This window comes from Branchiostoma belcheri, unplaced genomic scaffold (genome assembly GCF_001625305.1).
Source record: "Branchiostoma belcheri isolate BF01 breed outbred unplaced genomic scaffold, Haploidv18h27 scaffold5, whole genome shotgun sequence".
Taxonomy (NCBI): domain Eukaryota; kingdom Metazoa; phylum Chordata; class Leptocardii; order Amphioxiformes; family Branchiostomatidae; genus Branchiostoma; species Branchiostoma belcheri.
The window spans coordinates 3,796,883-3,812,128 of record NW_017804131.1 but is presented as its reverse complement, the minus strand read 5'-3'; the positions used below and the strand labels follow the sequence as shown (position 1 = coordinate 3,812,128).

At 40.7% G+C, this 15,246-nt stretch overlaps 3 protein-coding genes across 3 annotated transcripts; all 3 read right to left on the bottom strand.

The window, feature by feature from the left end:
• Positions 1-2,376: 2,376 nt before the first annotated feature.
• On the bottom strand, positions 2,377-5,608 carry LOC109479665. The gene is made up of 3 exons (XM_019781652.1): positions 5,602-5,608; positions 3,908-4,101; positions 2,377-3,348 (listed from the first exon to the last, which is right to left on the bottom strand). The coding sequence occupies exons 1-3, from the start codon at positions 5,606-5,608 to the stop codon at positions 3,052-3,054; spliced, it is 498 nt and encodes a 165-aa protein (XP_019637211.1). The 3' UTR covers positions 2,377-3,051.
• Positions 5,609-6,268: 660 nt separating this feature from the next.
• Positions 6,269-14,101, bottom strand: LOC109479866 (Krueppel-like factor 6). Its single transcript, XM_019781902.1, has 2 exons — positions 13,426-14,101; positions 6,269-6,890 (listed from the first exon to the last, which is right to left on the bottom strand). Exons 1-2 carry the CDS (start codon positions 14,063-14,065, stop codon positions 6,472-6,474), a joined length of 1,059 nt encoding a protein of 352 aa, XP_019637461.1. The 5' UTR covers positions 14,066-14,101; the 3' UTR covers positions 6,269-6,471.
• LOC109479861 lies at positions 8,544-10,539 on the bottom strand. The gene is made up of 2 exons (XM_019781898.1): positions 9,199-10,539; positions 8,544-8,816 (listed from the first exon to the last, which is right to left on the bottom strand). Exons 1-2 carry the CDS (start codon positions 10,102-10,104, stop codon positions 8,550-8,552), a joined length of 1,173 nt encoding a protein of 390 aa, XP_019637457.1. The 5' UTR covers positions 10,105-10,539; the 3' UTR covers positions 8,544-8,549.
• Positions 14,102-15,246: the final 1,145 nt, after the last annotated feature.

The following is a 15,246-nucleotide window of genomic DNA, read 5'->3' as shown; positions in this document are numbered from 1 at the left end:
GTGTACACAGCAGTGTGAGCAGGGTCTGAACAACGGGACGATGTGGAAATACTGTCGCGAGATGTAAGTTTTCATCGCCGGTTTAATAGTTCTTATAAACCTGCTTTTCTAAACAATTCTCCTGTGTCACTGACGAAAGGTACTACCTGAAACGTCTGACTGTGTCTACAATCACATCCAGTTGCTTGTGTAACTGTTTTTTTTTGGCGTATTTTATCACCATTGTTTACACTTACACGTACGATGAACTTTGACACAGACATGGGCCTCGGGGCAAAATGACATTTACTCATACCTACATAATCATACATGTACATGGACTAACTAAATGCGAAAAGTTTCCAAGCAAAATCGTATTGCAGAAAAACACTGGGGCTTTAATCATGTTATATAAACAAACATTAGCACAGACCTGATTATATAGCACATTCATTTAATTAGTAGTATTTGTAAAAGATATGGTAAAAGACGAGTTAAACTAGAAAGGCCAATATTTGCTTTGGAGCAAATACAGCGATGGGTTCACCACATTTTACGACATGGCAGGGAAAGAATGAGAAACACAAGGGAAAACAATGATTTACATTGATATAACTATAATATGAAGTAACATACAACTAAAACAACAGTTGGATAGCTATTCCCTACTTTATTGGTTAGGATTTTTAATTGCATAATGCAAACTGTTGATTTTCAAAATAAAAAAAACGTTCATGCCCCGCATTCCAATGCTGGAGCAGAAAAGCTTGAAATACCTACCAAAACACTTGAATAAAGACATATACTGTCAGTATGGAAATGCTCTGTGCAGGTGTTATTAACAATCACATAAACTATGAAGCCATACATTGAATAAGCTATACATATAATATGATTATCATAACCTTTATTTTTAAAATCATGCCAGTGAGCTAATTGCATGTACAGAGTGAAAGAAAGTAAAGTAAAGCAGTAGAATTTCTGTACTAGCTATGATAGTACTTCATATGATTCGTCCTCATCGTCATCATTCAATGTGGTCTATCTCTTGCTACTAGTGACTGGTAATACCTCTGTAGATTCTTCACACTGGCAGAGTACCGTACTCATTCTCTCTTGTCAGCTCAATACTTTTGTGACAACATCAAAGTGATTTTAGTTTGTATGTTGGAAAAATACAAAAGACTAACATTCTAAGTTATTGACATTCTTGAGTAAGAACAATCAGTTTTTGAATGTTAAAAGCAAAACAACGAAAATAAAAAAAATGTTGAAATTGTTAAAATGCAGAATTGTTAAAATCGTTAAAACTGATAAAATTGTTAAAAATTATAAAATTGTTAAAAATGTTAAATTGCTAAAAATATTTATGTCCGATGCACTGGGGTTCGAACTTGCAATGCCTGGGATTGCCGCCTTGCGCGTTTCCAACCGAGCTAACTCGGTGCGATACACATCACTCACTGCATTGTATGTCATAAAAAGTAAACAGCATGGCGGTATCGATCGCCTCAAGCCACCAAGACTTTCAACTATTAACTACGGGGTTTCCTTCTTTATCAGGTTTGCTTTTGAACCACCTTGATGTTACTTAACTATCAACCCGGCTAGCAGAAGCCGCCGGCTCCTTTGATATTACAGCCGCTCCCTGTCCAATCTTGTTTACACGCCGGGCGCAGGTCATTGACCTCCAACTTGCGTTGTTCCAACAGAGAAGAGCAAAATGTCTGGCTCCCGCAGAACGTACCGCACTCTCCCGCTGGACGTACCGCACTCTCCCGCAGAACGTATCGCACTCTCCCGGAGGACGTCCCGCACTCTCCCGAGGGAAGTCCCGCACAGCGTCCTGCACTCTCCCGCAGAACGTCCCTCGAAAATTGATGCGTATTTCGTGGCCTGTGCTGTACCTACCAAAACACTTGAGTTCATACTGTCAAAATGGAATGGCTTTGAACAGGTGTTAATTGAGTTAATCCAATCAAATCCAACAGCCAATCAGCAAGAAGAAAAGATTAGGCTGCGTCAGGTTCATGCTTGCATGCCCATATATGGGCATGCCGCCGAATTTCTTTCTTATTACGTCACGCGCGTACGCCCCCGCACAGTACTTTCCTATGGGGACCGCTAAAAAAGCAAATAAAACGATTGTAAAAGCTTGTATCACAAAAATTTAAAAACGCCTAGGGGTATTTGCCCACTGTACCTCCATACCAAATTTCAGGACCTTAGGCCCTAAAATGAAGAAGCTGAATCCATTTAAAGAAATGGCAGGAGGAGAAGAAGGAGGAGAATCATGAGAAAAAGCAATATGGTTTCACCACTTTGTGGTGAACCCATAAAAAGAGTGATGCTAATGCGTAGTGTACTTTTAGCCCAATGAATTATCATATATTTAATAAGTGAAAAAATGAGTTAACACCCCTTTAACACATTTTTTTCACAAGTACGAGATTTCATACAACCTCTATCAAACTATGAAAAATGAGTTATGGGGGGTCTTAACTCATTGGACTGTTTCGAGATTGTGTGATTTAATATTGTTCGTTTCAATTGTTCCGCTACAGAGCTTCATGGGATATAGCGAGGGGAGATATCAAACGAGGCGAGGGTGAAGTGAAGAACAAGAGTTCGGGTCTACAGTGGCAGTACAGTCTGGCTATCGCACTGGGCGTCATGTTTATAGTTGTCTCTGTCTTTGCTGGGATGTACTGCTATTGGCGGAAGTTCAGGTCAGTACATGCTGCTCTTATTCCAACTGTATTAAAACATGCTGTTGAGTTCAAGACAATAAAAACAACCAGATTTTTACAGTACAAGAAAATACGTAATGTTTTCTGCGAGCTGCATATTTGCCCGGAATACCACAAAAGCATTCAGTACATGTACATGTACACGGACGGAATATGGGCAAAAAACCTGGGCAAATACATCTATATTGAAACTTCCTTCATTCTTACATGTCATACCGTGGGCCTCAATGAAGTTCAGGTTCCTATCCTTATTGCCAATACGCAACAAAGGTAAACAAAGGCAACTATACTACTGTTAAACAGTGCCCTTGCATACTAATGGTCATGGATAGTCCCAACTCAACGGCATTGTCATCGGTACTTGACTGAGACCTCCCCCGCGTCGCTTCAGACCTTTTCTCCTCTGCATCTCCTTAGCGTTGTTCACAACCTTGCGGATGTGCATGTACACCGTGTTGCTGTTCAACTGTACGAAGGCATTCGCCTCGGGAATGAAGAACAAACCACACATGTCCTTCCAGCAGTCATCGTCTGCGATCAGACGTCTTTTCCTTTCGTTGTTGCTAGCCTCGTAGTCATTGGTGCCTGGCGAGGGCTTGAAGCTTCCGTTTCCCTCCCACTGGAGACAATATAGAAAAACTTTTGCTTGCAAATTCATGCCCGAAGGCTAATGCATGTACGGTGCCAAGGAGAGTAAAGTAAAACAATGTAGAACATACAATTACCGTCTAATCAGCTACATGGTACTACGTTTTCTATTGTGAATTTTACTTCTTCTTTGAAGGCAGTGGATAATGAATAGTCTCACGTTCTGCATATTGAGTGGGTTTTGTGATCTTGGTAGAATCTTGTAGTCTTTTGGTAATCTTCTAAGAATTATGTTGGAAATCTCTTTCTGCCGGTCTCGTGGTGAATAAACAAACTTAATAGCTGAACACAGATGAAAAGGAACAAGAGATGAAATACATGCACAACTGTAAATGATTCTCTAGCCAATCACAGAACATCTCTCATGGATACAGGCTAAAACTTTTTGCCATAACGTAACATTCCACATAAATCTACATCTGTAATGGTCAGACCATGTCTCCATTGACACACATGCTGGTATAACATCAATTGTTAAAGGTACCTGGCAATGCTTCCCAATAACTTGAGGATATAGAAACATAACGCACCTCTTCCTGCTCCACTCGCTGCCGTACTTTCCTGTGTAGTCGGTTCCAGATCTCCACGATACTTTTCGCTGTGGGGCTGGTGGGGACGTACTTCAACAGCTCCTGTTTACTCAGCAACCGCCTTCCAGCTATGTCCACTCGCGGTACTTTCTTGTGCCTGGATTCTGTAGAAACATGGGCATTGTCACACAATCCTAGAACCTTGAAGGATAATCATACATGAATATGATAGTGAACAGATGTTTTCATATCATTTGTCATCAAGTAGTACCTTTGCACAGGGAAGCCATTTGTAAAAAAAAATCACAAAACCTTGTCAGTTTGCTAATGAAGCTCTTTAAGCATTCTACATAACCATATCCAATTGACAAGCTACAATTAATTTCATAATATAATGCTGCCTTTTTATGTGACGTTACTCATCTAGATATCTCTCTACTCATACATGATTTATAATATTACTAGCTACTCAAATAATAATCAGTAGTAGTATAAGTTGACCAGACAGTAGTTATATGTCTTGTGTTGCTTTTCTTTACTTTCTTTGACTATGTGCAAGGAATTGGTATTCGGGCATGATTTTCCAAATGAAGATTATATTTATGCTTGTTTCCCCGTTTCCAGGCGTGGAGAGGGTCCTCGCAATCGCCGCTGCTCATACACAGAACAGCCCATGTCAGCCGATCCAGTATAACTGCACTTACGCTACACAAGTGTTGTTCATGGACCCACCAACAACAGGGTCCACACAAGATTTTACTCTGTAGTTTGTGTCCACTCCTTTTGATATGAGAATTTTGTATCCAGAATGGCTTGAAACAAAGTAAAAAAAAAATAACAGGCTCCACCCTAGCTTGAGGTATTGCCAAAAGCTTTAACTTAAGCTTCTATTCAGTGTATATTTTAGACTCAGTTTACTGGTGAAATTATACCTGCAAATGATGCAATAGAAGAATACTGAAAAGCATGAAAATTTTGCTGTGTTTTTTTACAGGTTTTGGAACGCACCAAATACGTCTTCCTTGTTAATGCTCAGGACAAGTAAAACAGTGAAAATCTTCGTTAACCTCATACCCAAAATAAAACCACAGCAAAACTTTCACGATTTACAGACCGATACATTCGATGCTAGACGCAGGAAATTGTGTTATTCCTTCATCAATAGACTTTACGCCACCAACAATAGTATTATAATATGCTGTCTATTGAGGTCTGACTGTCAGTTCAGAAATACGTATTTTAAAAATGTGTATAAATTGTTGTATGTTTAGTGTTCATGTGATTTTATGTTTGTACTATGGGGATAACCTGAAATAGTCATTCATTCACTCATTATCAGCAGGCAAATAGTCATGATGAGCACCATATTTTGTAGCACTCCCCAAACATGGTTTTTGTATTGTTTTGTCACACAGCTTAACACTTGAGAATTATGAGCTCTAGATGCACTGATTGTCACTCAACTTAAAGTTCAACAATTTTATTGACAAATTAAGACAATAAAACAAATAATCTGCAGATATCTGTGAAGAAATCTGGTGGAAAGAACAATAATATTAAGCTTAGCATACATGTAGATTGCTGTATTGCAACAACTGAATTCAATACAATGTACAGAACTGGTTGACAAAAAGGCGACAGAATCAAGAATTGTATGTTGGCAAAAAGAACTGTCCATGTCAATTTTCTCTTACTTGACATTTTTTTCCTCTAACTTACATCAATCAATAAATAAGCATGGTATGGACCTGTCACTAAGCTGATATTGGTAAACTGAAAGTGTCTTGAAGCTGATTATACAGAATGATCCATTACGTTTCTTCTGAAATAGGCTACAAATGTGTTGGGTACATCTATTTGCATTCAACATCTACTTCTAAGGTGTAACCCTAGTGTTCTTCCAGACAATTGACATTCCATGTTAATGCTTGCATCATATATACTGTTTACAACATTTTTGCAACTTTACAGGGGTGTGCACAAGTCTTAACAATGTTAGGGTACTTGATGTGGAGCAAAAAACATATTTAATCATCTTATTGCAATGAGTTGATGTGAATAAAAGTTTTTGTTTCTTTGCAGCACATGTGTAGGATTGTCTTGAACATTAAAAATTTTTATGAAGATCAATAAATATAGTTTATCAATCATGATTGATCACTATCATATGCAAAACAAAGTAAGGTTGTACATTGTACATGCAGTACACAATGCATAATTATTAATGAAATTAATCTATCAGCTTATTCAGCTAACATACATGCATATGTGCCATAAATATTGAGTTTCAATGACATAATAAATAATGTTGGAGAAAAGAAATAAACCAAAGAATCAAATTTGCTTAAACCCTTTATACCTTCATTGGATTGGAGTTATGTCCGTGATTTACACGGAGGAAACACATGAATATAAATAAAAATTCATAATAATGTTTCAAACCACACATGACCGTCTGTAAAATGTAAGCTTTCAAAATCTACTTCTAAGGAGTAATCCCAGTGTTCTTCTTCCAAATAATTGACATTCCATGTTAATGACTGCATCATATTTTCAGCTTATTTTCAGTCCTTCTCAAAATGTCTTGAAGTTCTCCTTTCATTCCACACCTCTGGTTGGTATATCTTCAGACTGCACTTTTCCTCATGCCTCTTCATCTGTGAAGGCTTCGTGAACCCCTTCCCACACTTGGAACACTTGTGTGGTACATACTTAATGTGAACAGACTTATAGTGCTGAGTCTTGGAGCTAACATGGGTGAAAAACTTGTCACATCCGGGCCAGTCACATTTGAAGGGTTTTTCCCCGGTGTGAGTTCGTAGGTGGTTGGTCATCTCGTACTTGTCGCGGAATGTCCGGTCGCATCCGTCCTCGGGGCACGTGTAGCGGTCCCGCTTGCGGTTTCGCTTTTTCCGCGGAGTACCAGACGATGATTCCTCTACGTTACTGAGGTAGTTCCACATGTTGTTTGGTAAACAAGAATCTGCAAAAACACAGAATCAACACAAATGTTACTCACATGTAACATAGTTCTTAGCCCTTTACATCACTTAGCTACAGCTGACAGTGAATTTTGTAATAACTAATCTACTGGATACCCATACTAGTAAGCTGGACTTCTCAACATCAGTTAGCAATATAGAAACCAAATGATGTGTAGAATGAATACAGATTGATGTTATTCTTTCAAGACTGTGTGCTAAAATATGTACCTATTCCATGCTTTGCAAGATTTTGGTTATCAAATAATAGAATACCTCACACGTTAAAATCCAAACTAGTTTTCAACCTGTGTGTCTCACAAACTATATGTTGGCAACTATTCATACCAGGTGTGACTATGTGTATGTGGCAACAATACAACCTATACAATATAAAAAGAATTGTTCACAACATTCATCCTGATACAAAATAATCTGTAAGTTTGTGTGTGTAACAACATCACTACACTCATATGGATCCTGATACAAAATAATGTGTGACAACAAACTAGTGCTCAAAACACTTGGGTGAAGAATCGTTTATTGATTGAGAATGACAATAACAGACTAAAGAATCATTGACTGTGAATACAATTTTAAAATGAGTCAAGGTCTTCATACCTCATTAACTACAAGATATCCCATTGCCACCCTCAGGACTGGTAAGGGTCTCTATCATTGCCCCTGGTTGCCTGAGCTGGAGCTAGAACACAAGGGTACATACATGTATGGCTTCAGTAGGGGGAACAGCATGGCATGGGGTCTACACTACAGTAGGGGGAACAGGAAGGTATGGGGTCTACACTACAGTAGTGGGAATAGCAAGGCATGGGGTCTACACTACAGCAGGGGGAACAGCAAGGCATGGGGTCTACACTACAGCAGGGGGAACAGCAAGGCATGGGGTCTACACTACAGCAGGGGGAACAGCAAGGCATGGGGTCTACACTACAGCAGGGGGAATAGCAAGGCATGGGGTCTACACTACAGCAGGGGGAACAGCAATGGGGTCTGCACTACAGCAGGGGGAACAGCAAGGCATGGGGTCTACACTACAGCAGAAGGAACAGCAATGGGGTCTGCACTACAGCAGGGGGAACAGCAAAGGGGTCTGCACTACAGCAGGGGGAACAGCAAGGCATGGGGTCTACACTATAGCAGGGGGAACAGCAAGGTATGGGGTCTACAATACAGTTACTGTAGGGGGAATAGCAAGGTATGGGGTCTACACTACAGTAGGGGGAACAGCAAGGCATGGGGTATGGTTTAATATTGTCTGCACTACAGTAGGGGGAACAGCAAGACATGGAGTCGGCACTACAGCAGGGGGAACAGCAAGGCATTGGGTCTGCACTACACAGAGATCCTTATAATTCACGAACTACATGTATGAGTAATGTTTACAAACGGAACTATCAAATATGACAAGCAAAATAAGACCTAAGATCAACAGAGAATCTTTGCTATCACTGAGAAGCTAATCTGTAGTGGATAATGCTAAGTATTGTTATTTTCAGCTATACTATATTACAATTTGTAACAGTTGTGATACTTTTGCACAGTCAAAAACATTTCCATCACTGAATCAGAAGATACTGGTAACATAATTAATATACACTTAAACTTCAGTGAATAAATTTCTATGCCATGCCCCAGCGTGGTTAGTCTATATTTTGCTCATTACCTAGTTCCCCTGTGCCTGCCATAGAGCTGGCCACTGGAACTAACATGAACAAGCTCGGGTTTGGAGTTCCATCTGTGAAGCTGGCAGAACTGGAAGCTGCTGCAGCTGAATGGACTGATGACGACTTGGGTGCTATGTTTACTGGAGCCAGTGTGCATGTGGTGCCATGTACAGTTGGAATGGGCAGGTGTTCATGGGAACACAGCCTCTTACTGCAGGGCAGGTCTCCACGTAGTGGCCTTTCCTGGAAAAATGAAGAAAATTTTATGACAGGAATCCTTTCTTATTTTCCATGCTATAACAATAAACTCATGATGTGACTTCCCTACAAAAGTTTTCAAGTCTTATAAGTTATATATGACAAGTTGACTGACTTTACATCACAGCATTGTGTACCATCTGCCAACTGATTTTACTCATGTTTGCCATATATTGTATGAAAGAAATTATATTGTAATTTGTAGCTCTTAGATAGCATGCAAAGTACCATGGTGACTACACATGTACTCACAAGTCAGGTAGAATAATTACCGGTATTTGATTTGTAAAAAAAAATTGAAAGTCATCTATAATTATTGTACTAAATGATCTACCTACATGTCAAGGTTATACTTGAGTTCCCTCACCTTGCAGACAGAAGCAGCAGTGTAACGCCCGTCCAGCCCGATCATATCCGCTAACTTTGACATAATGGTGGCAAAATAGTTGTGTCCAACAGGCTGTGCACTGTACCACAGGTGGCTCTGACTAGGGTTTGTTACAGGCCTGAAGTAGAAAGGTCCTTTTGGAGGAATCTTACTGAGGTATAACTGGTACAGGCTGACCACACACCATGGGTTCCCTGGAACTGCATAGTAGGTATACTCTTTTCCCTGGGCTTTTTTCTTGCGTCCTTGTCGAATGAACTTGATGAACTGCCCTTTGTTGTCTTGACCGAAGCTGAACTGTGACACGGTCAAACTGTGGTGCTCCTCTCCGGTCCAGACGCCAAATAACTTGCAGTTGTGGTAGTACACGGCGTACAACAGTCCCTGTGAAGTGTTTAAGTCAAAAACCTTTCTCCACAGCTCAACCTCATCTTCTTCTGTGAACTCCTTCACTCCAGACTTGGAGATCCCCTCCAAGTGGCCGTAGAGTTGTTTCTGGTTGAGAAGGGCGTTTCGCACGTCTGCGAACTGTGGATTGCTGGACATCAGCTCCAAATGGTTGATTCCCAGGTCCTCCTTGATGTGATGGTCCAGCCCGTGAGCGAGTGTGTGTAACGTACTAGGTGTGTAGGGTTTCCCATCCTGCTTCCTCACTTCGGTAAGGTACTTGCTGACCCAAAAATTTGCCTCCGGTGGGGTGACTCTTGTCCAATCGGTGGGAGCTAGAAACCTTTCGCAAGGTTCTTTTGCTAACAGCTTTCCGTTTTCCTGCTCGGCCCAGACCTTGTAGGCGTTAGCTGCCCACTTCACCGGGTAGTTGTGAGCACATAGCTGCTTCCTGCGTCTGTACCGGTGAGCTTTTACGTCTTTCTCATTTGATGGCATGGAGTCCTCCTCATCAGAGCATTCCTCCCCAACTTCTTCTGGAGTCTGGCTTTTCTCAGGAAACTTGTCTTGACTAGCATGACCCGGAGCGTGGGAAGGTTGTGATGAACAGATGAGCTGAAGAGGTAGGTCTGTAGAAAACAGACGTGCAGGACTTATTAAGCCTAAAGTGTTGGGTAAGTGGTAGTGCGTTGTAAGCCTGTGAAGCTCATGTATTAAAAATATGCCCAATTTTACCTACACAAGTGAGCATTTGTGATTGTCTTGTAACAATTTGATATATTAAGGGTATCAATTTTATCTTAATGTTTTAACTTAATGGAATATTCATTCGTGGTCAGGGCTGTTTATCTTACTGAAGCGATTACGATTGTTGAAAATAGAAACCTTACAGTACAGCTTGCACCAAATATATCTAAACCAATAACTTATAATTATAGTTATACAACACCCAATTCTATGGTCTGGTCTTACATCTATATTGGCTAGTGTTCCAATCGTGCATCATAAAACCTTTGACCTGCAAGTATTGGATGTGATAGTACTTATATATAATGGCAACATTGGCCAGTAAAGTTGGCAAAATACATGTAGTAATAACTAGTTTATGAGTTTGAAAATACTTTATTTCAAGTCAATCCAAGTTATGTAGTTCACATTTCAATCATGTGAAGGATTGGTCAAACTAGTTTTTGTACTATCAGGAAGCTTACAATTAGCCAACATTATAACAAAAAAAAATATTCCTTGATCTATGAAACACAAAAGTTGTCAGTATAAAAATAGTATATCAACATCACATTACTCAATGCAGGACAACAGTACTAGTGCCCTTTTATACATTATAAGTTATAAAAAAGTAAAACCATGAAAAAAAAAAGAATTGCTGAGTATGAAATTGGATTATCCTCTAATAGTGGTTTCTTGCAGAACTAGCAATCCTTTAACTTTAAGAATTTCAATCAGCAATCACTTCTAATGCACACTCAATCTTATTTACTATTTTTGCTATTATCAGTCATTTACTATAATCATCATGCCAACATGGCATCCAGTAACAACTTCAGTTGTCTAAAACAAGTTCCAGACTGCACAAGAGCTGTTACAAAAAATCAGGAGCTCTAGAAAAGAAATCCAGTCCAGTTTTGACAGATGTTACTCCACATCAAGTATGGTTCCTATGGCTCAGTAGTAGTAAATTCATCTTCTCTGGGTACCCCCATGGCCTTTAGATGTCTCCCCCAGGCATCAATGCGTCTTCTACAGTTTGTCCACATTGTCTCCTTGTCTTCCTCCTTACTGTACACTTTCTCCACATACTCTCTTATCCTGTCTATTTTCACTGGGTTGAGTGCTGTTTTCCCCCTCCCCTGCACGTTACGAGAAACAAGCTCCGGTCCGCTGAACATGATCTTGGCACATCGCGTGGCGAAATGCGCGGGGCCGTTACTGTGCAGGTAGATCTGATGCAGCTTATCGTCAGAGAGCTCCTCGCAAAGTTTAGGTGAATTAGGCTTCAGCCAATCGAACGACTGGCGTGCCCTCTTAGCAGGAGGCGGATTTGACACAACACTGCTACTGGTGGTAGTGTTCGTGCTGGAACTGGCATTGGTACGGCCCGCAGCGGTGGTCTCCAGCATCTGAGTAACGGTTGCGATGAACTGCGTCTGTCGTGCCTCCAGTTCGCGTTGTCGCTTCGCCATCAGTTGGACTGCCTTGAACGTTTGTTGCAGCATGTCCTGTGGCGGCTGTTCTGTGTCAAGCAGTCTATCAAGTTCTGAAAAGGGAGAGGATTTTCTGTTGGTTTCTCCTTTTTCATGCACTGTCCTACTATTTGTGCCATTTGTTTTTATATCATGTAAAATTGAAACCTAAGTCTATCCCATTATATTTTAATGTCTTATTACTTCCCTCAGCTCTACAGAAATGTTCTTAAACACAACTCATGCAACAGCAGTTTTTGGTTTGGATTTGAAGGCATATACATTAACCACTTGCAATTGTTAATGATCAATTACACCTTTCTGTGTCTGTGAGGTGACGGTTACCAATGGACACAAGCTGTACTGTGTGCACCTTTTGTCTAACTTTAAAACAGATCTGAAGACATATAACATATGTCTGTAACATTGCTTTAGTATAGACTACTAAAAGGAACCCCTGGCTCATACAGCACGTCGGCAGAATGTACTGCACCTGCGCAAAACCCGTAATGCATTGTGCATAGCACTTTAGAAGAACGTCTCATATAACTATTATAAGGTTGCATTTGCTCATAATTATAAGGTTAACATTCCGACAGTAGTTTTCAAATGTTGTGTCCGAAAAAATATCGTCTGCAACAAGCAAAATTCTGATGCAACGTTGACCAAAAATCCAACGAAAACCACGAAAATTCAGGGTTCTGCGCAGGCGCAGTACGTTCTGCCGACGTGCTGGCTCATACATACAAAAATATTACTCACCTTGGATTTTCTCCCTCTGCATCACAAAAACACATACTGGTAACCCGAAAAAAGTACTACCAGTATACAAAATCACACTGTTGTACAAAATGGGGATCAGTGCACTTCTGAATCAGGTGAACCAATATAACTTATAAACATAACACATCAGCTTTCAGTCATACAGTCTGTCGTAAAGTAACACATTGGTGTTTCAACCTTATGAATACATAAATTGCTCTGTTTATGAAATAATTCTTAAGAGACTACTCAGTAAGCCTGTGTGTGTCACACTGTGTGTGTGAGGTGCATTGTGCTGCAGGTACCAGTACACATGTACAGTCAATCTGTTTTGCTGGCCAGAGTAATATATCTTTTTAGACCACACATAGTCGAAGTACCTTCTAGCTATATAGTATTACTGACAGATAAAACTACAATGTAATAAACTTCCCTAGAGCCCATTGAAAATTGGTAGCCAAATGCCTACTTAGTACATACGTACTTCATATAAGTTAACTTTTTTGAGATCTTTAAGTCAGGCAACACAATAGGACTATAAACGGCTATTGTCCAGCAAGACAGACAACTTTATACACATTACACAATTTACAAATAATATAACTGTCTTTAAGATAAACAATTGCATATGAAAAAACTTACTATCCACAAAAATGTAAGGATTGTAATATGGTATATGACTGTGTGCTGAAACATTCACTTGAAGATGTCAGCCAAAAGATGTTATTTCTGAATTTGATTATCTTATGTAGTATATATCTGATACAGTTGTAATTTCTAATATCTAGATACGTGTTATTAAACTTTTAATAAAAGCGGATTAATGAACAACCTTATACAATCCTAGAATGCTTACCTAACGTCCCGCCATCGTTGTTGCCATGGGAACCAGCAGACGCGGTTCTCGCGGCGGCCATGGCGGGAGATCGAGTTACGACCATGGACGGAGCTCCTACCGGCTCTGTGGTGATGGTATGTGTCTCTGTGTCATGCTGCAGTAGTCCATCAGTATCATTACTGCTGCCGGCTACAGCATCCTGCATCCCTCCCATAGCACACACCACACTCACGGGGTGGCAATCCTCCCCGAAACCTGCAGTATCCATCATCTGGGCAGGGGGCGCTGTTGGTTCCACTACAGCACAGTCAGGACCGTCCATGGTGTCCTCAGCAGGTTCAGTTTTGATCTCCGCAGGGGGTATCATCTCGGAGGAGTCGTGGAACTCGTTCTCCGCCATGTTTTCTTCTGCGGCGGGCTCCCTCTGCGAAGTACAAGCCTGCGGCGTGGCGTTCTTGTTGGATACAGGACTGTCGGAGACGTGTTTGTACTTCAGCGTTCCGGGGAAGTGGGTGTGTCCGAGGCCGGGGTGGTGGCCGCAGCTGAGGTCCATGATGTACTGGAAGGACGTACAGTTGAAGAAATGTTTCAGGACGCGGAGCATGATGTCGTGGTCCACACAGAAGGAACATTGCGGGCAGCTGAACGTTGCCTCCATCTTGGCTTGTCGTTGGGACTGATGTGTAATATATGGCGGCTTCTGTGAAAGGGCAATACATGTACAGACTGTATAAATCATCATGTCCTTAAATGTACCTACTAATACAATTTTCAAGTCAAACTCTGAAGTCTGTTCTCCGTCCCTTTAAATTTAATTTAAAAGCTTTACTGCACAAATATATATGGATGTCATATTCAAAACTGTTTAAATTGTCTTCATTTCAAGATTCCAATTCTTTGCACTTTTTTATTGGTTGGACCAAGGAGGTTGAAGAGCTTGACAATGCACTGAATCTGCCTAGTAAAAGCACTCACTCACTAGTAAAAGCACAATGATATAAAAGATGGATTAGTAATACGTTACTTGCCCTGCTAACCTAGTGTTAACAATAGAAACTTGGATGCTTGACTGCAACAGTACCAGAGAGGTTTAAGATAAGAAATTGTACATTACGTTCCAAATCATGCGATTTTCCTGTGAGAATTATTACCTTTTCGCATAATATTTAGATTTTACGGTCCATCTGCCCCCCTCCCACTGTTCCAGACAAAGCAACGTTACCTGCGGATTGTGCTGTTTGTCGACCTCTGTCGGCGTTTACTCAGAATGCATGCGGCTCCTAAAAGCCTTGTGAACTGTACATATAGCTCACCAACCGATAAAAACTTCTAAAACAGCTTAGACGTGAAAAAAAGAACCATACAACTGTTTTATATTTCAGGACGACACCCCCTTCGCGTAAAGACGACACCGGGACGAAAACGAGGCTATGTCCTGGTTACCTTATTTTGTAGCGAACCATCCGCCTGTCGAGTAAGGACGTCGATCGCGCATAGATTCACGTGCATAGATTCACCAAAACTCTTTGGTTGCTGAAAAAATACATGTAACGCTACTATTATGTAGTAGAAGCAACTATACAAAAGTTACGCCCTCCCGAGTCCGCACTGGTGTTCCAGTGCTGAATCAGCGGTCAAAATTATATTGCGTCAGCTCTGGTCACAAGTTCCAGTGCTGAAAAAAGCTCAGCACTGGATTTCCAGTGCTGAACCGCTCTGTTCCAGAGCTGAAGCTCCCTCAGCACTGGAATTACCACGTCAGCTCTGGTGTCCCAGTGCTGAGAAAGGAGGGCGTTACTTTTGTACATCTGCGTAGTGCAAATTGGCTAAATTTGTAAA